This window comes from Mustela erminea, chromosome 9 (assembly GCF_009829155.1).
Source record: "Mustela erminea isolate mMusErm1 chromosome 9, mMusErm1.Pri, whole genome shotgun sequence".
NCBI lineage: Eukaryota > Metazoa > Chordata > Mammalia > Carnivora > Mustelidae > Mustela > Mustela erminea.
Genome location: NC_045622.1, coordinates 63,660,890 through 63,683,383, shown reverse-complemented (window position 1 = coordinate 63,683,383; position 22,494 = coordinate 63,660,890). Strand labels below are relative to the sequence as shown.

General features: G+C 45.5%; 2 protein-coding genes and 1 long non-coding RNA gene across 13 annotated transcripts in view; 2 read left to right on the top strand and 1 right to left on the bottom strand.

Moving 5' to 3' along the window:
* The window catches only part of TRIM66 (tripartite motif containing 66), a 60,089-nt gene extending 52,255 nt beyond the window's left edge, over positions 1-7,834 (top strand). For 6 of the 7 annotated variants that reach the window (XM_032357977.1, XM_032357975.1, XM_032357979.1 and 3 more), the window contains 4 exons: positions 250-324; positions 679-831; positions 1,238-1,456; positions 2,305-7,833. In XM_032357977.1, the coding sequence (XP_032213868.1) occupies positions 250-324; positions 679-831; positions 1,238-1,456; positions 2,305-2,364 (507 nt within the window). In that variant the 3' untranslated portion in view covers positions 2,365-7,833. Of the gene's footprint in view, positions 1-249; positions 325-678; positions 832-1,237; positions 1,457-2,304 lie in introns of all 7 variants that reach the window. The other variant, XM_032357978.1, reaches the window with a different exon arrangement.
* Positions 7,835-9,458: 1,624 nt separating this feature from the next.
* Positions 9,459-20,521, bottom strand: LOC116599272. Of its 2 annotated transcripts, XR_004289300.1 has the most exons (4): positions 20,346-20,521; positions 15,783-15,883; positions 12,604-12,852; positions 9,459-9,575 (listed from the first exon to the last, which is right to left on the bottom strand). It is a non-coding gene; the product is annotated as an uncharacterized LOC116599272 (long non-coding RNA). The 2 variants fall into 2 exon arrangements; XR_004289301.1 differs by lacking the exon at positions 9,459-9,575 and having other exon boundaries at positions 12,311-12,852; positions 15,783-15,880.
* The window catches only part of STK33 (serine/threonine kinase 33), a 154,300-nt gene continuing 151,756 nt past the window's right edge, over positions 19,951-22,494 (top strand). For 2 of the 4 annotated variants that reach the window (XM_032359063.1, XM_032359058.1), the window contains exon 1: positions 19,999-20,241. The gene's annotated coding sequence lies outside the window, so the exon portion shown is untranslated. Of the gene's footprint in view, positions 19,972-19,998; positions 20,242-20,672; positions 20,804-22,494 lie in introns of those variants that run through there. The other 2 variants (XM_032359061.1, XM_032359062.1) reach the window with 2 other exon arrangements.

Sequence of the window (22,494 nt, the reverse complement as noted above, 5' to 3'; positions counted from 1 at the left end):
GGATTGGGAGGCCTCTCCAGTTACCTCTCTGTTGGGTGATGCCTGACAGCCTGGCCCATGGGGGTTTGCTGTGCATTCCTTCCTGCCAGCTGTTTTCCTCTGGTCTGGGAGGCTGGGCTCTGCCTTCTCATGGTAGCCCATGCCCTGTGGGACAGAGCTGCCCCTGCTGGAGTTACCAGGGTCACTGTCTTCAGTCTTCTTGAGGTGGGGCCAGGGAGAAGTAACATGCTGCCCTTCTGGTTTCTGCAGAAGTGTGAAAAGCTGGTGCTGTCCTTGTGCTGCAATAGCCTCAGCCTGCCCTTCCACGAGCCCGTTAGCCCGCTGGTAAGGAAGGCTGCCTGTTTCTGCCGGCTCCCGAGGTCCTGGGCCCGTGGTGGGTCCCAGGGGTATCCAGAGCATGGCCACTTGGAAATTGAGTTAATACGTGCCCAGACTAGCGGACCCAGCCGTGGCCACCACAGCCCCCCAACCCCACGGCCACTGCACCGGACTGGACAGTGAGCCAGTCCTCTTTCCCCCCATCTCTTTGTCTTCTTTCTTCACTTTTCTTCTTGCTGCTCTTCTCTTTGTTGTGTTCTTTCACTCCTGTCCTACCTCATTCTCCATCTTTTCCTTCTTCTTCTGTACCTCCACTTTTTCTGTCTTCCTGCTTGGCTTCCCCTCCTCTCCTCCCCCAAGGCCCGGCATTACTACCAGATTATCAAGAGGCCCATGGACCTATCGATCATCCGGAGGAAGCTGCAAAAGAAGGACCCAGCTCACTATACCACCCCAGAGGAGGTGGTATCAGACGTCCGCCTCATGTTCTGGAACTGTGCGAAGTTCAATTATGTATGTCTTGCCTGTTTTCCCTCTCCCTTATTTCCCGGGGACCCCAAGACTCTTGGCTGGATGGGGATATCAGGTTTGGTCCTGAGTTGCCATGAAGACTTGGGAACAGACTTTTTGGGGCCCCCAGAGTGAGTATTTATCTCTCCCACTCTTGGGCCTCAGCATGGACTCAGGAGGAAGAAGGGGGAGTGCTAGTGGTTGGCCATCTGTGGGTAACTGTCAGGGCCACTTCTGCTTTGAGCGGTGATACTAAACTGATTGTCTTAAGTCTTTAGGAGAAAATCTCACTTTCTAGACCTCCAGGAAACTAGCCAGGCTTTGCACTCGCTGTAGAGCTCTTGAGGGACCATGAAGAGATGGGCTGGTGGGAATGGGCAGGAACATCACTGCTGTCCTTCCCCCTCAGCCTGACTCAGAAGTCGCAGAGGCCGGCCGCTGCCTGGAAGTGTTCTTTGAGGGCTGGTTGAAGGAGATCTACCCGGAGAAACGGTTTGCCCAGCCAAGGCAGGAGGACTCAGACTCCGAGGAGGTGTCTAGCGAGAGTGGGTATTCCACTCCCCAGGGCTTCCCATGGCCCCCCTATGTGCAGGAGGGCATCCAGCCCAAGAGGCGGCGGCGACACATGGTAAAGATTGCTGCCAGGTGGTGGGCGATGTGGGAGGTGGTGGGGCAGGCAGGGGGCACTCAAGCAGCATGTGTAGGGCAACCTAAAGCCAGACTTCTAGGGAGGCACAGGTGAGTGGTGACAATGAATCCTCACTCCCAGCCCCTTAGTCTAAGGGGAAGACAGCAGTGTGAGGCTCATGAAGTTTAATTACTGCTGAGACTTGAAACTCAGAGAGGTGAATGTACATGCCCAGGTCACCCAGGAAACTAGCAGCAGAATCAGGGTAAGAAGCCATGGCTCCCAGCTCCTAGCTTGGGGCTGGTTATTCTGCACTATGATCCCTAGGAGAGGAGAAACAGCTGTCTCTCTCTGATCTCAGCTTGGGTTTGGGAGAAAGGAAGGTGTATTTCCAGCCCCTTGGTATAGAGAAGGAGGGAGAGGTGTTTCTCGCAGCAAAGAGAGCTCCTCCGACCTTGTGTCTGGTCCCACATAGGCAGATTCGAGATATCACTTCAATGCGTTTCATTCCACTGAACTGCATTGCCTGCCTGCTGAGTGCCGGGGCACAACCAGCCACCCCACCACCCCATTGTGTACCGTACTTGGCACACTGTAGTGTTCAGTGGCTGCAGTGAGCCTCACTGTTGCATTCCTGGGCTAGAGTAGAATACCTGTGCTCTGGGGAGTCGCAGTCTGGACACTGCGCCTTTCCACATTAACAGGTGCTACACTGGGCCATGTTAATGCCATATATATAATATATATATATATATATATATATATATATATATATATAGCCATATATAATGCCATATATATATTACACACACACACACACACATATATATATTTTTTTCCCCTTTCAGGAGAACGAAAAAGCAAAACGCATGTCCTTCCGCCTGGCCAGCAGTGTCTCCCAGGTGTGAGAGCTGGCAGCAGAGCGAGCAGCCTGGCAGCTGCCACCCCATCCTGTCGACCACTGTCCCCACCTTTCAGCTCATTCTCTTCAGACCGTGGATGTGAGACGAGTCTTGTCGAGCCATGGAGTGCTCTTCTTTGCCGTTTGCATCTTACAGCATTCATTTGGGAGCCATTGTGCATCCACTACAGAGAAGATTCCAGTAATAAACAGCAAAGAGGGAGGTGTTCCCGATTCCCAGACAAATCAGATGTGTAGGGTCCACTGGACAAGACCGCGCCGGTCAGGCTCGGGAAGGCCTAAGCTCCTTGGTGACCTCTTTCTGCTGAGGAAGCAGACTTCTCTCACCTTTCAGTGCGCAGGGCTCAGGAGCAGTGTATATATCCGAAGTCCTCCTGGGCCCTGGGGTGGGGTGTGGAGAGAAGGGAGAGAGGTTCTGACATATAGCAGGCCTGTGATCACTGGCCCAGCACAGCCAAAGACTGTCACTGTTTGCCTTTGCTTGGCCTGCTAGGACAGGATGCTGCCCTGTGCAGGGTAATGGAGGCTTCTAGAGGCCAGAGGTCTCAATTGGTGCCTATTTGGGTTCTAACGGTTTTCAGGGTATTTGTTCCTCATGACCCCTCTCCCGATGTTGACTTAGGTGGCCGCTGTGCTCTAGATGGTATGGCCTTCTTGATGGGGCTGGGTGGCTGTGCAGGGACTGCTGATGGCTTCAGGCTCAGATTTCACTGGCAGGCTTAAGGAGATGTCAGCTGCAGAGCCTGTCCTCTGTGTTACTGACTTTGGGTTCATAGCTTTTCTTCGGGGTCAGAACCTGCTTTCCTGGGAGTGATTGTCAGTGGCCATCTCTTCAGTTTCTCCACTCAGGTCTGGACCCTGAGTTCTGCCTTGGAAACCTGAGAGGCAGGGGCTGGCCAAGGAGGCGGCCCCAGAACAGCTCACCCTGCTGGGCTTCTCCTCCTTCTTAGACATGCTAGCCCTCAGCTTCTCCACTTTCACAGAGCCAAAGATCAGAAGCGAGTGCTCTGACTCGCCTGTCCCTGGGCTCCCCACAGCCCAGAAAAAGCCAAGACACTAGTGGCCACCCTTTTCTGATGGAGGCTGGAGAAGGCCAGAGGGTGAGCCAGGAGCCCGATCCACTGCTCCTGGGGGAATGTTGTGTCTAGGGTGGAGAAGGGAGAAACTTGAGAGCTGAGGAGCCAGAGTCCTTCAGTGACTTTGAAGCAACTTCAGGATGTCACTTCTTCAAGAATGCAGAGGGAAGTGTTCTAGAAGCTGCAGGCACAGGAATTCCAGACTGCATCTCAGGTGGAGAGGGATCTTCATGGCCTGAGAGGGGTGTTTGGGAGGAGGAGGCATAGGCAGCTGCGGGGAATCAGGCTATTTCCCCAGCGAGGACTTGGTGGAGAAGGAAGCTACTGCTGATGATGCTGGGGGAGATGAGAGCGGACGTGCCCATGGCCTGGCCTGCAGACGCAGCTGTCTCTGGTCTGGTCACGGTGTGACTAATTTCAAGGGAGTCTTAGGTCATGGCTTTATTTTTGCTAAGAGATGAAGTTTAAGGAAGTTCTTGTGTGTAGGGCCTTTGTCAATGGGAACATTCTGCTTGGAGAAAACATTTCTTCTCTCCTTGTCAGTTGGTGTTACTGCTCATTTCCTTCACCCCGCAGGCTGAGAGGCCATCTGCACTTCAGAACCAATCGCGCCGTTGGCCTGCCATTCTTTCACCAGCCCTTGCCAGGCTCTCCTCCGCAGATGGGCTTCCATAGTCCTGTTTCCTAGTCAGGGGTAACTAAGTCTTTAATACTCCAGTAGCCAGGCAATCTTTAGGTCTAGCCCTCTGCTCTCTGGGGCACACATGACTCTGGCTTGGGTTTTAGCCACTTTCCTTTCAATATTTGAATCTTTTTTCCCTGTTCAGTTGACTTGGCAAGGTTCCCTCTGTAATTACCTCACTTATTCATGCTCTTGGTCATCTTTCCTTTGTTGTGGCCCCCACCCCCACCTCCCCTGAATGAGCATCGTGGTGCTATGTGTCGGACAGCCAGGTAAGGGCTGCAATAGGTTCAAATCTGATTGGGATCCTTCCACAGGACCAACTGAGGCCACAAATAAGCAGAAATGCCTGGCTAACTGCGTGGCTTCCCTCCTATGACATATAGTGTGCTGGGCCAGAGATCTTAGTAATGTAGTAGAGACTCACATATTCCTTTCCCATCGCAGAGACCCTGCCTGCTGAGAGGTCCACTTCAGCACCTGAGCAGACGGAGGGTGTCCTTCCCTGCAAGGGTGCGAGGCCCTGCCCTACCACACCACCTCTGCACTGGTTACCCCACACCCCGCCTCTCTCCAGGCTTTTCCTGTGGACTTAGCACCAATGTTTTATGTCGTGGTTTGGTTTTATTTTTGCATGCAGAAAACAGAACATGGGTTTTTAGAAATTAAAAGAAAAAGCTGCTAGCCGAGTGACTGACTTCAGTGGCTCTTTGCTAACGTCTGAGCTAATCCTGCTTTTGACTTACTCCCATAATGGCCCCCTTTGAAGTCAGTCAGATCCTTTGGCCTTTGACTAAGTCATGAAATGGCAGTGAGTTCTGGGTCCTCCCATTATAGAATGCAGTCTGAAAGGAGAAATGGTGCTCCTTGGATATGCTGAGAAATAGGAGGGCAGAGTGGCTTCAGTGGATGCAAAGGGGATTTTAGTGCAAAAATTGGTGCAGGATGAAAAAAAAATTGGTGCAGGATGAATTGCGGAGTACTCTTCCAGAACATGGGTAGTCCGGCCCTACCTGACTTCTAGCAGTTGCCAACTACACCCCCTCTACAGGTCCCCCTCCCACAGTGGCAGCTGCCTGACCCTCTGTAGACTCTGCTCTAAGACTTGATAGGTTCTAGTTCCCTCTGGCAACAGGTCTTTGCCTTGCTTCTAAGACCTAGACCTCTCCTCATTTGTTCCCAGGCTCTGCTCTGCTCTCTCTCCCACTCCCTGATGTCGTGTCACCTGTAGTCTTCTCTTCTGAACTCCCAAACTGAGACTTTGCTCCTTTGGGATCACCATCCCCCATGCTTCCTCCTCTCCCATGCCCTCCCTGCTGTTTATTGAAATTGCCTGCTCCTTTAGCCCAGTTCCCTGACCTCCTCTCTCTTTGTCTCAGCCTTCTCCCGGGCTGCTTCCTCTCCCTAGCCTGAGCCCGTGGTCCATCACATATGGACATTTTTATCAGGATCCTGAGCTTTCTTATCCCCTCTAACTCAAAACTTCCCCTGAAACTGTCAACTGTTCTCCATTTTTGGCATCAGCTTATTTTCTGCTCCCCTCTCCTGGGTCGCTAAGCATGACAGCTTCATAGTTGACACCCTCAGTTGGGCTGTCAGCATTGATGGGTGTATCTTTGACTTGTAATTACACCGCTCTCTGTCTATGCCCCTTATCTTTGCTCTCAGCAACTGACTGACCCCACTGCCTACTTCACAGACCAGAGTTCCTAAAGTGAGAAACTCCTTGCCCATTTGCTCCTCTCTCCCTCCCCTCTGTGTCCACATCCCTCCTCAGACTGTTCCCTTCTGCTCCTGTTCAGTGCTCTGTTTCTTGAATCCTGCTCTGTGGCCTCCAAGACTTTGCTCTGTCCCTTACCCCACCACTCCCACTTCCTGGGAGCTCAACCTCCCTCTCCAATGGCAGCTCCACAAAGCCTACACACAAGCAGAGGTCGCCCCCAGACTAAAACAAAGCTTCTTAGAATCGGTTGCTCCTTACCCATTGTCCTTATTGACTAAGTTTCTTTAAAAAAGGATTTTTTTTTCCATTAATTCTTCTCACTCTTCAACCTCCACAGCTTTTCATAAGAGTCACCAGTGACCACCCAGTTGCCAAATCAAAAGAATACCTTTCAGTTCTCAACCGTCTTGACATCTCCACAGCATTTCACACCATCTGCCACTCGCTCTTTGGAGACAGCCCCATCACATGGCTTTTCTGACACCGCAGGTGTCTGGGTTATTCTCTTCCCTCTCGGCCACACAGGCCGAGACTTTCTTAACGTCTTGACAAGCGAACACATCCATAGCTCTTTGCGGTCTCCCCTCCTCAAGAATGGGGCGGTCAGGAGGAAGCACGGCTGCTCCTGCTCCCTTCCCTCTGTGTCTTCCTGTTTTCCCTGAGTCTCTTTCTTCCCCTGGGCTCAGTTCTCCCCATGCCAGTCATGTTTATGAGCTCTCCTGGGAAGAGAGCTTCTGCAATCCTTTCTCTCTGTCCTTCCCAGTGCAGCACAGAGATCGATTTTAGCTATGTTTGCCAAGAGGTCTCATCCAACTCAGCCCAAGAATGTGGATTGAGTCTTACCAAAAAGCAGTTTGGGTAAATGGGATTCCCAGGCTGGTGGGCAGCTCATCGCCATGATCCCCGTACCAGTTAGAGCTGGCCACAGTTGGTGAGGTGCTGGGGATCATGGTAAAACATGTTTCCATTGTGTGGGTCGTTGTGCTTCTAGTCGGGAGGAGGATCCCTGCAAGGGTGGCTGTCTGCCACTGATAACATTCTGGTGGAGGGAAGACTGAGAAGTGCTGGGAGTCCTCACTTGCTTGGGGCCCAGTTGAGGTCAGGCAGGCCTCTTTTGGCCAGGTCTCTCCCATCTGTACTGATAGCACCCCGTTTGCTCCAGCTATTCCTGGAGTTGGAGGCAGATGTCAGGTGTTTTCTTGGAGGTGGGGTGAGATAGTAGAAAGTTATCTGATTTGAGATGCTGAACACCTAAATTGTGGTTCTGCCAGTTATGAATTATGTGACGTTGGGTAGTTTCCCTATCTATGAACTTGGTTGGGGGAGGGGGTTGAAAACAGTGATCTCTCTGAGGCTGTGCAACTGGAATGATGGTGCTGGTGATTCGAACTCTAAAGCTCAGGCGCCACAGGGAGCAAGGGAATATTGGGGATAGGACATAGCTGGGGAGTCTTGGCCAAGGCAGGACAAAGGGATTGATAGGCTAGACTGAGCACTTTGAGGAAAGCAGCTTTGAGCTGCTGCTTGAGCCATATGCCCATTCCTCAAGCTGCATCTCTTTCTTGGATATCTAGGATGAGTTCCTCTTGGGCCTTTTTCAGAAGTGGCCATTGGATTCAAAGTGGTTGGGGGCAGGAAGAAGGAATATTGTGAAGGGAAATGTCACCGATCTTAAAAGGGCCTACACATTCAAGAACAAATTAAAAACAGCACTTTTCTTTACCAATAATTGTGTCCTGGAGTGTTTCTTCAGTAATGATGGCAGAACCTACTTCGTGGTCTTCTTGCCCCTGAACTCCAACATCATGAAGAACACAAGGTGAGGAAGAACATCTAGTCTTCCATCTAGGGAAGAACTCAACTCTCGGCTTTTTGTTGCATGAACACAGCCTATTCCTCAAAATTCAGGCAATGAGTCTGAGGCAGAGTTAAGAGAAAGCAGTCTTATGATTGCCCACCACTTCCAGGCACTGAATATCTCAAAAATGTCCTTTATAGGGGTGCCTGGGTGGCTCAGTGGATTAAGCCGCTGCCTTCGGCTCAGGTCATGATCTCAGGGTCCTGGGATCGAGTCCCACATCGGGCGCTCTGCTCAGCAAGGGGCCTGCTTCCCTTCCTCTCTCTCTGCCTGCCTCTCTGCCTGCTTGTGATCTCTCTCTGTCAAATAAATAAAATCTTTTTTAAAAAATGTCCTTTATATAGGGCCATTCCCCAGTCACCTAGCCTTGGGCCTCCTCTCTGCCCACTCTACACCCATGGTTTCTAGCCATCTGGGGGAGAATGACATTGTTTTGAATATTCATCATTCATTTTGACTGCATAGAATCTGAACCCCTTTCCTATTTGGGTGGAATTCCCCACTTCAGGAGTCTTGGGAGGCAGAGCTCACTCTTCACTACAGTAGCTAAATATTAACGTCTTGATTTATCAGTATGCCCTGTAGCTAGGATACAGGTCTAATGGTAGTCATTAAAAAAAAAAAAAAAAAAAAAGCAGGGACCACAGAGACTTCTCTGGCGATGGTATTGGTTGCAGTGAGGTGAGGTTTCCATGGCAGCAAGAGCAGCAGAATGAGCTGAAGCCCCTGGTGCTTGATGGCAGTGCTGGTTTTCTACAGCCAGACCCATTAGCTCTTAATCCTCTTGCCTTTCCAACAATTCTGTGAACACTCTCAACAAATATTTTATAGAATCATTTTCTGCTTAAATGAACCAGAATTGGTTTCTTTTTGTTGGAACTAAGCACCCTACTGATGCAGAAATCTTAGAGAATCTCATCAAGTCAAGGACCCACTCTCTGAGCTCCAGACACCTCCACTTTAGTGTCTTGATGTCACCTGACGCACTAGTCAGTCCCCAGCACCCTTAATGTAGTCTTACTATATAGTTTCTATCTCTGAAGCCAGGGACATGGGGAAAAAAAACAGTGAAATGTTGTGTCAGAGAAGTTTGTGTTTCAAGGAAGGACGATCATTTTTTAAAAAGATTTTATTTGGGAGAGAACATGAGTGGGTTGGAGGGCCAGAGAGAGACCTATTGAGTGGGGAGCCGGCCAGACATGGGCTCAATCCCAGGACCCTGGGATTCATGACCTGAGTGGAAGGCAGATGCTTAACCCACTGAGCCACCCAAGGGCCCCAGATGATTATCATTTTTAATGCTTAAGATGAGATCTGGAAGTCTTCCTGACCCCAAACCCTTCCCAGAGAGACTTACAACAACCTCCAAGAAGCTTAGGAATACCCTTTCAGTCCTGTGGGCAAATAAATCCCTGTTTTTGGTATAAGAGTATAGGCTCAACTGCTGTAATGACAAAAAAAGGCCCCAAAACAAAGGGACTTTAAAAAATGGAAATGTGTTTCTTTTCCAGGTAATAGTCCCAGAGGTAAGCAAACAGGTTAAGGTAGGTAATGATGGCTTACTCTGTGAAATTGTTGAAGAACCCAGGTTGTTTTTGATTTTTTAAAAAAAATTATTATTTATTTGAGAGACAGAGAACAAGCAGGGGCAGGGGGCTGGCAGGGGGCTGTCAGAGGGAGAAGCAGACTTCCTGCTGAGCAGGGAGCCCTATGCAGGACTCCATCCTAGGACCTGAGATCATGACCTGAGCCGAAGGCAGACACTTAACTGATTGAGGTCTGGCTACACCATTCTTTAGGATGTCACTTTCGTTTGTATGATTGAAGTGGTTGACCAGTGGCTTGTCTGTGTTCCTGTCTGAGGAAGGGTAAAGAAAGAGCAAATGGAGGGAGGACAAGCAATTTCATCCAAAACTGGTGTCTTGGAAGTTGTATACACCACTGCTTCTGACATGCATATTCTTGAAGCATTCCATATTTTAAAGTATGAGCTTTGGATCAAGATTATCATTCTATTTCGCCCATGCATGTACATTTTCCTGTAATTCTAATGGGATGGTATCACAATAGAGTTGCATGGATAAAACCTAGTTTAGAAAAGAAAAATCCTGTGTCTTGGAAAGTGTTATATACATCACTACTTCTCAAAATCACTTGGTTAGATCTTATTCATAAGGAACATCCAGCTATAGAAGAGGCTTGGAAACATGAACACCATAACCTCAGCCATGCTCTAGACAAAGAACTAAGGCCTGGTGCTGGTAGAAACAGTTATCCTTCACTAGAGTTCTAGAGAAGGGCTCTGTCCATTTGTTCCAGTGAGATGCAGGTGTGGCCCATTGACAGTGTCACTTTGTGGCAAAGGCTGTGCCAGGGTGGAGCCTCTGTGACTTTTTAAGCCTATTAATTGGCTTAATGGAGCATTTATCCTCTCCACATGAAAATGTAACTCCCCTATATGAAATGTATCTCTGGGTAACCAAATATGTGATGAGGGTAAGTGTCTCTTTCAGAAGTATTCCAGCTAAGAATTGAAGGGTTGATAGATTGGAACATCACCATTTTCCAGCCCCTAATGAATGAATGAATCTGGGTAACGACCATGCGTGGCTACCCACCATGCATGTGTACCCATATCATAGAGAGACATCCAGACATTACATGTCTCCTGATTGAAGAACACAACATCACCTATTAGTGCTTCCAAACAAATATGTTTGACCCTAATCAGGCCTCTGGGTCTAACTACCAATTAACAGATGTAGCTGCCAAATGACAGGAAATGCAAAGAATAAGGGAATGTCTTGAATGACATCACAAGGATACAATCAGCAAAATCCAGTCCATGGAATCTATAAGATGACCTGGTACTTTCAACAAATATATTGCACAGGGGATAAAAGTGGGATGGGCAGAAAACCTACAGATTTAGAGACTTAAAAGGCATATAAACCAATTGTAAATTATGGAACTTACTTACATCCTGCTTTCAACACTAAAAACATCATCAGATAACTGGGAAAAGCTGAATGTTAACAGGATATTTGGTGATATTGAAAACTTATTTTTATGTTATTTGAATTATTTAAAATTTTTATTTTTTTAGGGCATGATAAAGATTTGTTAGAGTATTAGAAACAATGAAAAGCCTGTAGAAGATGGTTAAATAATTAATAGAATATAATTTTAAATGATATTTAAGGATCCTATAGGGCATAATTTAAATGACACAAATATTCTCAAAGTCTTTCTTTGGATTAAGAATCCAACAGAGTAATGGGATGCATAAAGGGAGAAGAAAATTCCAAAGTTTTTCAGACTTGAGAAACCTCTCAAGTATTTCTGGAAGCAGAGACTTCAGTTTAAAAAATTATCAAAAGAGGAATAAATTATTAATATAAGCAAACAGATTTACAGATTAAATTATCTTTTATAGAACATCATAACACTTTCTGAAACACAGGCCTCTTAAAAGACACTTTTGTATGAGTAACATTTCCAAGGCTCACTGAACAATCCAGCTCTGTTTTCTGTTACTAGAAACTTTCATGCAGTCTCCCCACTGGACAAGAGGGTAACATGGTCTAGTCTTTAGTGTTAATTAGACTGGGCTGATTTTTACTATCAGTTAGAATGGCCTAAGTTTTCGAGACTGAGCACTAAAATTATATCATTTCACTTTGAGATGAAATGTCCTGTCTAGAAGTTTTAAGTGTATGATATAGAAAAGAACAGCTGCATAAAATACCAGATACTTAGATCAAATACTAGATACTAGATCAAAAAACAGACAAACAAAACCAGTTGTAAAGGATATTATTGGGACAGGTGAGAAAATTTTGATATGGGTCCATAGGGATGCCTGGGTGGCTCAGTTGGTTAAGCCAATGCCTTCGGCTCAGGTCATGATCCTAAGCTCCTGGGATAGAGTCCCACATCAGGCTCCTTGATTGGCAGGGAGCCTACTTTTCTCGCTGCCTCTGCCTGCCTCTCTGCCTGCTTGTGTGTACTCTCTCTCTCTGGCAAATAAATAAAATCTTTAAAAAAAAATACAAAGCTTGTATTAATATGAAATTTCCCAAGTGTGCTAATTTGAACTGTGGTTACAGGGGAGAATGGCCATGTTCTCTCGTGATACATGCTCAAGTATTTAGGGGTGAAGGATCATGTTGCCTGCAACCCTTGAGGGTTCAGAAAAACTGTGTTGTATTATTAGAGTAAAGGAAATGTGACAAAAAGTTACCAAGTGATAAGCCTAGATGAAGGTATATGGGTTATATGGGTGTTCATTACAGTGTTCTTGGGAAGCAAAGGGCAAATTTAATAAATTTAATAAGTGAAATATGAAGCATGCATCTAGAACAGCAACATGAAAAATACTTATGAGATGATGCCAATTAAAAAAAAAGCAGAACACAGAATTATATGTAAAATAAAAGAAAAAAGGTAAATATATTAGAATGTTGCCAGTGGCTGTCTTTTCTCCAAACTGTGCACTAAAATTTTTTTTTATATATATGTATGTACATACTATATATACTATACATATATATGAACTTTTATCATGAGAAGTTTCTAATGATATCTTGTGTGTCTTAGCTCCAAGCCCCTTCCTCAGACAGCTTTCCCTAACCACCCAGTCTGAGGTGGACCCCCCAGCACTTTCTCTCACAATCTTGTTTTATTTGCATCCTAGCACTTACTACTGTATTATTTATCCTTTTATGCGACTTGTTTTCTTGTTATTGTCTAGATCACCCCTCATATGACGTAAGCTTCCCGAGAGCAGGACCCTCTCCCAGACCCTCCAACAGTGCCTGTAGTTGTTCAGTGGCTACCTGTTGAACGAGTAACACAGATCTTTGTCATCCAACCTCCCATTTTACCAGGCACTCAGAAGACTTGAGAAGGGGAAGAACTTGTCCAACGTCCCTCATGAGTTCGTGCCGATGTCAAAACTAGAATTCAGGCTTTGTGACTCAGGTCTCTATAGGCTCTTCTTTCAAAATATCTCAGGCTGATCTAGCTCCTGGGCACCAGGCAGGTGGCAGGAGTCAGGGAGGATGCGCCTTGCGTTCCCATCAGTGCAGTGTGCCGGCAGCCCCCTAGGTGGCGCCAGCGGCGCTCATGTAGCTCTAGGGAAAGGAAGAAGCGGGTAAAGGCAAACTCCAGAGGGACACCTTGATGAGAAGCAGGATATTTGACAGTCTTGTCTTTCTAGCGACTGCTCATTAGTTGTGAGAGAGGAAAAAAATATACAGTAAATAGGCAGTGGAGAAATCCCCACCTTGACTATGTGATCAAAAAAACATCACAGACAAGGAACAGATGGACCCGTTTTGAGTCCAGAAGTGACGCTGATAAGGACACAACATCACAGATACAGTATTGAAGCCCAGAATGCACAACCTGAATCTAATGAGAAATACATCAGACAAGCTACAAATGAGAAATGTTATATTAGGGCCAGGGGATAGGGGACTGGATTTTTTTTTTTAATGGCACCACTGACAATAAAGAAAAATTGCGAAAATGTCCCAGATTAAAAGAGGCTAAAGAATTGACAACAAAATGCAATCCCTGAGACTAGACTTGGTCTTGTAGTAGAAGGGGGAGCTCCTGTGAAAGACATCATCGGGTCAAGTGACAAAACTGAAATACGAACAATAGACTACATCAGTGTATTGATGATAAATACATTACAGCTGATAACTGTTCTGTCGTTATATAATGTTATGTAAGGGAATATCCTTATCTTTAGGGAATATGCACTGGAATATTTAGGACTAAAAGGCCATAGTGTATGAGACTTACCCTCAAGTGGTGCAGGAAATGTATGTGTGCATATATATACACACACACATTTATATAAAATATATATTTATATGTATATTTAAATATAGAAAGTATGCATTATATATTGGGAGTATATACTTTATATATTGAAATTAGACAAAATATATATTTGTACATATAGATACAAACAAAGCAAATGGAGGTAAAATGTCAATCTGGATAAAGATTCTTTTTTATTATTTTTACATTTTAACGATTCTTTTAAACTATTGGATATAATTTTTACTATTTTTTCATTGCCACTTTTCTGTTACTTTGAAATTATTTCCAGATAAGCATGTAAGAAGCAAAACCAAAGTAAAGGATGGTGGTTGCTGGTATGTCCTCTGCCTGCCCTTGCTTCTGTTGTACGATTCAGAGCTAGGGTCCTGCCTCACTTGTGCATGCCTTCTGCTGTTCCTTGCATCAGTAGTTCTCTCCTGAAAAGGACTGAGTTTGGCTTCCAGTCTCTGAGGCTGAGGCCAAAGCTGGAAGGGATGGAATTACCTTGTCCATGGCTGGGAAATGCTGGTGAGGCCTCTGTAAGGAGATGTGGAGAAGCAGTAGAAGGATCTGAGTCCTGTTTTCACCCCCGCTCCAGCCTCTGGGGCCTGAGGATATCTGTGGGGTCAGCTCATTGTAAGCCATTGGGCTCAAGCTGTGTTTCCCCAGCCATTTTGAAGAGACCTTTGGTACGTGGGGGTGCTCAACCGGGCTGGGTGTGGAAAGAGTCTTGGCAGTATTGGGATGGGAGGGCCTCCTATCCTTTCCTTCTGCTTATAGTTTCTTGGAAGTGACACAATCCATTTTTCTCTCCTGAGTCTGGCATGCTGGGCACCCCTGACTCTTCAGGAGTCCTTCCAATCTTCCAATGATCTCCTTTGCATTAAATCAGCAAAATGGGATGTCTGGTAATAGGGAGGTAGGACATTGGCCCTAAGTCTTACCCGGCACTTCTTCCTGGGATGACTTCTGGTGGTGTTTTCCTGGGCTCCATATATTTCAAATGTGTGTAAGAGGGACTTCATCCCTCCATCCCCATGCTGGGATGTGACTGGGCCTGTCTCTCACCCAGACCTTCTCGTAGGAGAGAGAGGTTGATCTCTGCATTTTCATTACCCTAATAAGAACCTCATACCTATTAGCATTCTCTCCCCATTCCCCATCTCTTCACAGTCCCTGGCAACCATGTAATCTACTTTCCCTAGACATAGATTTGACCATTCTGCACATTTCACATAAGTGGAATCATACAATGCATGAACCTTTGCATCTGGCTTCTTCCACTGAGCATAATATTTTGAAGATGCATCCATGTTGTTTGTTCCATGTATCAGTACTTCATTCCATTCTAGAGCCAAATAAAATTCCATTGTATGGATATGCCAGTGTATATGACATGATGTACAGGTCCAAATTCACTCCTTTCCATGTAGATATCCAGTTTGCCCAGCATCATTTGTTGAAAAGACTATCTCCCCCCGCCCCCCGCCATTGAATTATCTTGGCACTCTTGTCAGTTGGCCAATGACGCATGGGTTTATTTCTGGACTCTCAATTCTATCCATTGTTCTATTTGTTTATCCTTGTGCTGGTCTGGCAGTCTCTCTTTTTTTTTTTAAAGATTTTATTTATTTATTTGAGACACACAGAGAGAGAGAGCACAACCTGGGAGGAGGATCAGAGGGAGAGGCAGAGGCTGTCCCCTGCAGAGCGGGGAGGTGATTTTGGGGCTCCATTCCAGGATGTTGAGATCATGACCTGAGCTGAAGGCAGACGTCCATCTGACTAAGCCACCCAGATGCCCCTAGTCTGGCAGTCTTAATTATTGTAACTTTACAGTAAGTTTGAAATCGAAAATTGTGGCCCCCCCACCCAACTTTGTTCTTCTTTTTCAGATTGTTTCTTGCATCTCCCTATGAATTTCAGGATCAGATTGTCAATTTCTGCAAAAAAGGCATCTGAAATTTTGATAAGGATCACATTGAATTTATAGATAAATTTGGGGAGGATTGTCATCTTAACAATATCAAGTCTTCCAGTCCATAAACATTAATTTAGTTTTTTAAAATTTATTTTTTATTTTCAGCATAACAGTATTCATTATTTTTTCACCACACCCAGTGCTCCATGCAATCCGTGCCCTCTCTAATACCCAACACCTGGTACCCCAACCTCCCACCCCCCCGCCACTTCAAACCCCTCAGATTTAGTTTTGGTGCGCACTAACCTGACCTTTAATTATTTGAAAAGGAGGCTGGGTCAAACATCCTCAGTTGAGTTAGTTGTCAAATGTTTGATTTTGAACCATGGGGATAAGTCACACTTCTACTTTTGTGAAGGTAGAAGAAGACAAAAAAAAAAAAAAAAAAAAAAAAGAAAGACTTGCATAAATTGGTAGAGCCAACCAGTAACTAAAGATAGATCTCATTAAGAAAAAGTTACATTCTGCATTATATATTTTTAAGAACATATCCCCATTCAAGAAATCTTAAAATAACACATGATGACCTAAACATCTCTGAATTTATCTTATAGAACAGAAAAATTATGGGATGGTTTTTATGATGTTGGGTGTCTCAGAAATATTTTGAATAACAGAGATACATATTAATTAATGCATAAAAGAACTCTTCTTGACTTAAGAAAACTGAAGTCCATCCCTTCCCCCAAACTTTGGAATTTTTACTGACAGGGCCAGCAAACCCTGGAACAAACTGTACTAATTGCTTCTTGTGTTTTGTTATAGTGACAAACTTTAATTCTGATCCCTCTTTCTTAAATGACAAGCAACTTGATATTGCACTTTAACAATGACGTTACCACATGGAGTGTTTAAGCAAGCAGCGTATAATGCTTGTTGCCAGCAGTGACATTAATAATTACTGGAAGAGACTGAGAGAAGATTGTTGTATAGTAATGACCCCTGCAATAGCTTGGGTTCCCTTGGCAATATCGAGAGTTTGTCCTGTTGGTGGTCATGGTGTTGCAATCCATTACCTCACTGAGAACTGATGACTTCAGCTATGGTAACTGGCCATAATATTTAATGTAGCTGCCTTGAGCCACTTGAAAACTTCGAAAAAAAATTTTTCTCTGAGACACTTACATCAAGTGTTTCCAGGAAAACCCAGTACCTCTAGGTACACATTTTAGGGAGTTGTGTTTTACTTCCTTGCGTAGTTTCTCTGATTCCTCTCTCTAAACGTTAGTGATATTTACACACTAGAAATGAATATTTGTCAGTCTACTTATCTACCTATTTATTCATCTATTTTACCATGTTCTACAAAGTCTGCCTTCCCTACCATTCCTTGCCTTCCTTCCTTCCTTCTTCCCTCCCTCCCTCTTTCCTTTCTACCACTTACTAAAGCCATGATATTTTGTTAAATAACTACGAAGTGCCAGAGACTGTCCCGGGGATTGGGAATGAGCAATAAGCAAACAGGCTGGAGCTTAGCTCCTGATGAGGGAGGAAAGAAAATAAGCTTGTTTTAGGTGGTGTTAAGTGCTCTAAGACGATATAGGGTAATGTGATAGACTGCGGGGTGAAACTACTTTAGATATAGGGATGAGGGAAGGATTCCCTGAGGAGGTGGCTAGTGAGCTGAAATCGAAATGATGAAAAAGAACCAGCCTTGGGAGAGTATGGGGGCAGAAGCTTGTAGGTAGGGGAAATAGTACATGCACATTATTCGAAGCAGCTTAAAATAATATAGTCAATACAATGAAAAAATACAAAAAGACAAAGGTAGATATGAGGAAAATGGGAGAGAGAGAACACGGGAAAGTCATAATGTTGGTATGCAAGCCATTGTGTTTAGCAAAATTATTAAAGTTGAGTTGCAACTTTGGTTCCCATCTTCCTGGAAGCCAAGGCGAGTTGGGAAGTATGACTGATTTCATGGTATGTTTTCTTCTTAAGGAAAAATGGTGGTGTCAGTGTTTCAAGAGGAAAAAAGATTTTTCTTTTTTGGCACTCAGGATGGAAGTACAGTTCTTGTGTGGGCTTTTCTATGAGGAACACAGAGTGATTGTATTAGTGATTGTATGATAATTTGTTACAACAGCCGTATAAGACTAGTATATAGATCCATCTTGGATGTAATAACAGACACTGAGCCACTTGATCTAGCTTAAGCAAAAGAGGGCACTTTGTTATAAAGATTTGAAATAGTCTATGGAATTCCAGGAATGCCACTAATTTCAGGAAATACTAGGATCAGGGATAGAAAGCTGTCAGAACTCTTCTGGTCTCTTTTCCTTTCTCTTTGTGGATCTTTTTCATCCTTCCTATTCTTTTCACATTTTTCCTGTAGCCTGGTCTTCTATTTCTACAGGCCGTGTGATGGGAAGCATGTCTGCAACAACTGATTTTCTCTGTTTCCATGTCAGCTACCAAGAGAAAAACTGAAATCCCTCAGTCTTAATTCCAAATTCCTGGGAGACAGAGATGATTGGCTCAGCTTGAGTCAGGTATCTACTTGGAGCAATCGACTGTAGCCTGGTGGCCTAGTTACCTTGTCTGAGGATCCAAGGCTAGTTTCCAGAAAAAGATACCTATTCTGCTGTTTTTAAAATACACTCTTGTAGGAGGGTCAAGAAACTGTTTAACGGGTTTAAACCAACATGAAAAAGGAATAAAAATCTCAGGGTGCATAGCATGTGGTATGGATATTTTATAAAACTTGTTTCAGTTATTAAAGGCATAGGTATACATGTATTGCGTGAAAACATAAAATGTATTTCTTAGGGTGGATTATGGTCTAAAAAGCTTGAGAAACTCTGGGATGTGCAGTCTGGTAGAATTCTGTTATAGAGCTATAAAATAATGTCATGATTATTTTTTTAACAGCATTTCTTAATATAAGCAGATGGCATAAGGATAAAGCATGACTCGGTACAGGCTATGTTGCAAGAGTGATAATAAAGTGGTCTTTGTCTGGCTTAATTCAAGCTAAAATATAGTCCAGGGGTTTCCAATCTGGCTTTATATCATGCTCATTTAAGACCTCTTGAAAATGATTTCTTAAGATCTATTGAATCAGATTTCCTGTAAGTGTAACCTGGGAACCTGAATTTAAATACAAGATAAAGAAAAGCAAAAGAACTCCCCAGATGTCTCTGATATGTAGTCAGGTTTGGGACTCACTAAATCCAGAGAGGACTTAGAGGAGGGGTCATCTGCATACCTTTCAAATAATTCTCCCTAACTGCAGTTTCTCTCAACCAGATTTTCATAGCCATTAGGAAGTAAACATTAGAAATTTATTTTTTGGTAAGGATTTGGAATGCAAGGCTTCACTGCTGCTGATTAAAGAAATAAATCTGTACACGTCACAGTTCAATGAAACAGATGGTCAAGTTCATCTCCGTTTGTTGGTCTTTGTGCCACTACTCAAGCAGGGATGGGGCAGTGCTGAGGGGGAGGGGGAAAAGAAAATTCCTGCAGGCTATTCCAGACCCTTGTTAAACAATAGTTTTGTATTTTTCTAAAACAAGGCCCCAGAGTTCTACAGTTCAGGATACGGTGGGGATTATTTGTGCTTGCTAAATTTGCAGAACTGAATTACAGTTACCCACCCTGGCCATGTTGAGTTTTCTAAGAGCCTGACAGCTTGAACCCGTTGCCAAAGGCAAGCCCCACCTCTAAGCAATAAAATGAATGGACCTGCTGTACAAAGTTATTGGCTATTAATCAAATAAATTTTACAGGATATCTGCCTGAAATAATTAGGCCAGTAGTAAGAGGTTACATTTCTTCTCCACGGTTAGAGAGCAGGACCTACGCCCTCAGGAGCCATTCCCAATGCAGGTCAAGAAGAACATTAGCGTATAGCGGGAGCCCGTACTTCTAGCCACCCATGCAGGGGGCCTGCATTCAGACGGTTCTGCAGAGGTTTGTGGCTGAAACTTATTTCTGGGAATTGTCCTCGGGTCCGTGAGGAGCTCTTCCGCCCTTGCGCCTGGCCTCCGAGACAGCGGGGTCATCTCCCCGTCTTTCGCCGCTAGCTCCGCCTGGGCATAGCCGCTGGGCCTCACCTCGGTACTGGGATGGCCCTGTTAGCAAGCTGTCATTTCGTGTGACATGTGGCCGCTTCTCTGTCCCCGAGCCAGGGTTCCCTGGCCGGTCCCTCAGAGGACCGCTCCCAGGGCTCGCAGGCGCCTCCCCACCACCGCCCAGCCCGGCCGCCGTGCGGAGGGGCTTCGCCGCAGCCGCCGCTCTCTGTCCCCGCGCGGCCGCGGTCCACTCCCCCGCCGCCGCCCCGCCCGCAGCAAAGTTTCTCCAAGGGCGGAATTCCGCGCTCGGCGACCAACCCCCGCCCCGGCCCTCCGGCTCCCCCCTCCCCCCCCACCCAGCGCCCTAGCGCCGAGTGTGGGCGCAGCTCTGCGGCCTGCCTGCCCGCCGGCCGGGCGGGGTGAGTGGCCCCCTGCGTCGCCGCGCCGCTAGGTCCCGGCTGTTGCCGTGGCAACGCGCCGGCAAACCGGCCGCAGGGCCTCCCGCTGCGGGCGGGCCCGCCTCCCCTCCCAGTGTCTCCCCGGGCCCAGCCGTTGGGACCCCATTTCTCCCGGGGTCCGGGGTCCGAGGTTTGGGGTGGTCCCAGTCGGCCCCGTTCAGCTCCACCTTCTCACCTCACCCATCCAGGGACCTGACCCTTTTTGGAAGTTTAAAGCGAACTGACTGTAGGGTAAGTGTGATTTGGGAAAAGGAGCACGTCCTTACAAGTGTCTCTCTATTTTAACGTCCTAGCTCCTGGCTCCTAGTAGGGCCTCACTATATGGTACTACTTACAGCACTTGGTCTGGTCCCTTGCACAGAGTGGATGCAATCCGAGGAGCTAGTATGGCCTAAGAGCAGCCCCTTAATGTCTAGGTGGACAGGTAACTTCAGCGCTCTTCTCTCTTTCCTCATCCGGCAATGCAGACGGTCATTTCTGACGAAGTTGTGGGCTTGATGGAGCCTGTGTGTCAAACTGCTTTGTGAACCGTGAATGTAAAGCACTTGAGAGTGGAGAGTCGTAGGGATATTTGCATGCTACGAGTGGTTTCATCCTCGTCCCACAGCACTAGCTAAGACAGACCTTCTTTTTTGTTTGACCACCAAACAGCTCCAATATCCAACCGGAAAACAGGGTGGTCGTACATCAGGGGAGTTCTCTGTGAATGGAAAGAAACACCAACGGGTTTTGAGCCTAAACTTCTCCCTTGCTTTATGCACTCCTCCAGGCCCGTGGCTCCAAGTTACAACCAGTAGGCAGGTGTTTCATCTTTAAATTTTTAGCCCCTGAAAAGCTCTAGAGGTTTTTGGTTTGTTCTTTCATTTAACAACGTTTATTTAGGGTCTATTACATGCTTGGCACTGAGGTTACAAAAAAAAGTTGGTCCTTTTAAAAAAATTTTATTTACATTCAATTAATTAACATACAGTGTAAGGGCCTATTTAGCCAGAGTGACTCCATCTTGGTTAAAAGCCATTTTATTGTTTGTGCAGTAAAACTTAAACCGGCACTGCCCCCCCTCCCCCAGAAACTTACTTAGAAGCAAGTTTGGGAAGCCAGGAAAATATGGTCAGCCAGTTCCTAATAATAAGAGCCCAGAATACAAGACCAGGTCTGCCAGTTCCTGATAGCAAAGCCCAGAATACAAGGACGCGTTGGGCCAGGTGGAGACATCCAATCAGTAAAACACACACATACTTTTCCCTAACCACCGAAGAATGTAAGCCCTACCGTCTGGGCGCCAACCTTGAGCACCAGTTCTGACCAGAGTAATAGGTTAGGTCAAACAGCTACTATAGGGTAAATTGTAATTCAGTTGGCCACCTGCAAGTGGCCTAACATGACTATACAATGTTACAATCTCATTGGCTACCTACATGTGGCCAGGTTTTTGCTCTATAAAAATTAGTCTGTAAGGCTGGGAAGGGTCGCTCTCCTCGGAGTGGCCCTGGTCAGTCTGATTTCTACTGCTTGGCATAGTTTAAAGCTTTGCATAACTTCAACCTTGTTTACTTCTAATGCTTAGCATAGAATAAAGCTTTAATTAACTTTCACTTGTCTCAGTCTCGTTTCGTTTAATAACGGACCTAACATACAGTGAGTGTATTATTAGTTTCAGAGGTAGATTTCAGTGATTCATCAATCTTATATAATACCCTGTGCTCATGACATCACGTGCCCTCCGTAATGCCCATCACCCAGTGACCCCATCCCCCACCTCCCCTCTCCTCCAGCAACCCTCAGTTTATTTCCTGTGGTTAAGAGTCTCTTGTGGTTTGTTTCCCTCTCTGATTTCATCTTGTTTTATTTTTTCCTCCATTCTTCTATGCTCCTCTGTTTTGTTTGTTAAATTTCACCTATGTGTGAAATCATGTGATAATTGTCTTTCTCCAATTGACTTATTTTGTGTAGCGTAATAGCTTATATTTCCATCCACATCATTGCAAATGGCAACATTTCATTTTTTTGATAGCTAAATAGTATTCCATTGTGATATATACCACATCTTTCTTATTCATTCATCTGTGGGTGGACACCTGGGCTCTTTCCATAGTCTGGCTACTGTGGACATCGCTTCTATAAACATTGGGGTGCAAGTGCCCCTACAGATCACTGCATTTGTATCTTTTGGGTAAATACCCAGTACTGCAATTGCTGGATCATAGGGTAGTTCTAGTTTTAACTTTTTTGAGGAACCTCCATACTGTTTTCCAGACTGGCTGCACCAGCTTGCATTCCCACCAGCATTGCAGGAGGGTTCCCCTTTCTCTGCATCCTCATCAACACCTGTCATTTCCTGACTTGTTAATTTTAGCCATTCTGACACATCTCATTGTGATTTTGATTTGTTTTTCCCTGATGCTGAGTGATGTTGAGCATTTGTTTCATGTGGCTGTTGGCAGTTTGTATGTCTTCTTTCAAGAAATGTCTGTTCATGTCTTT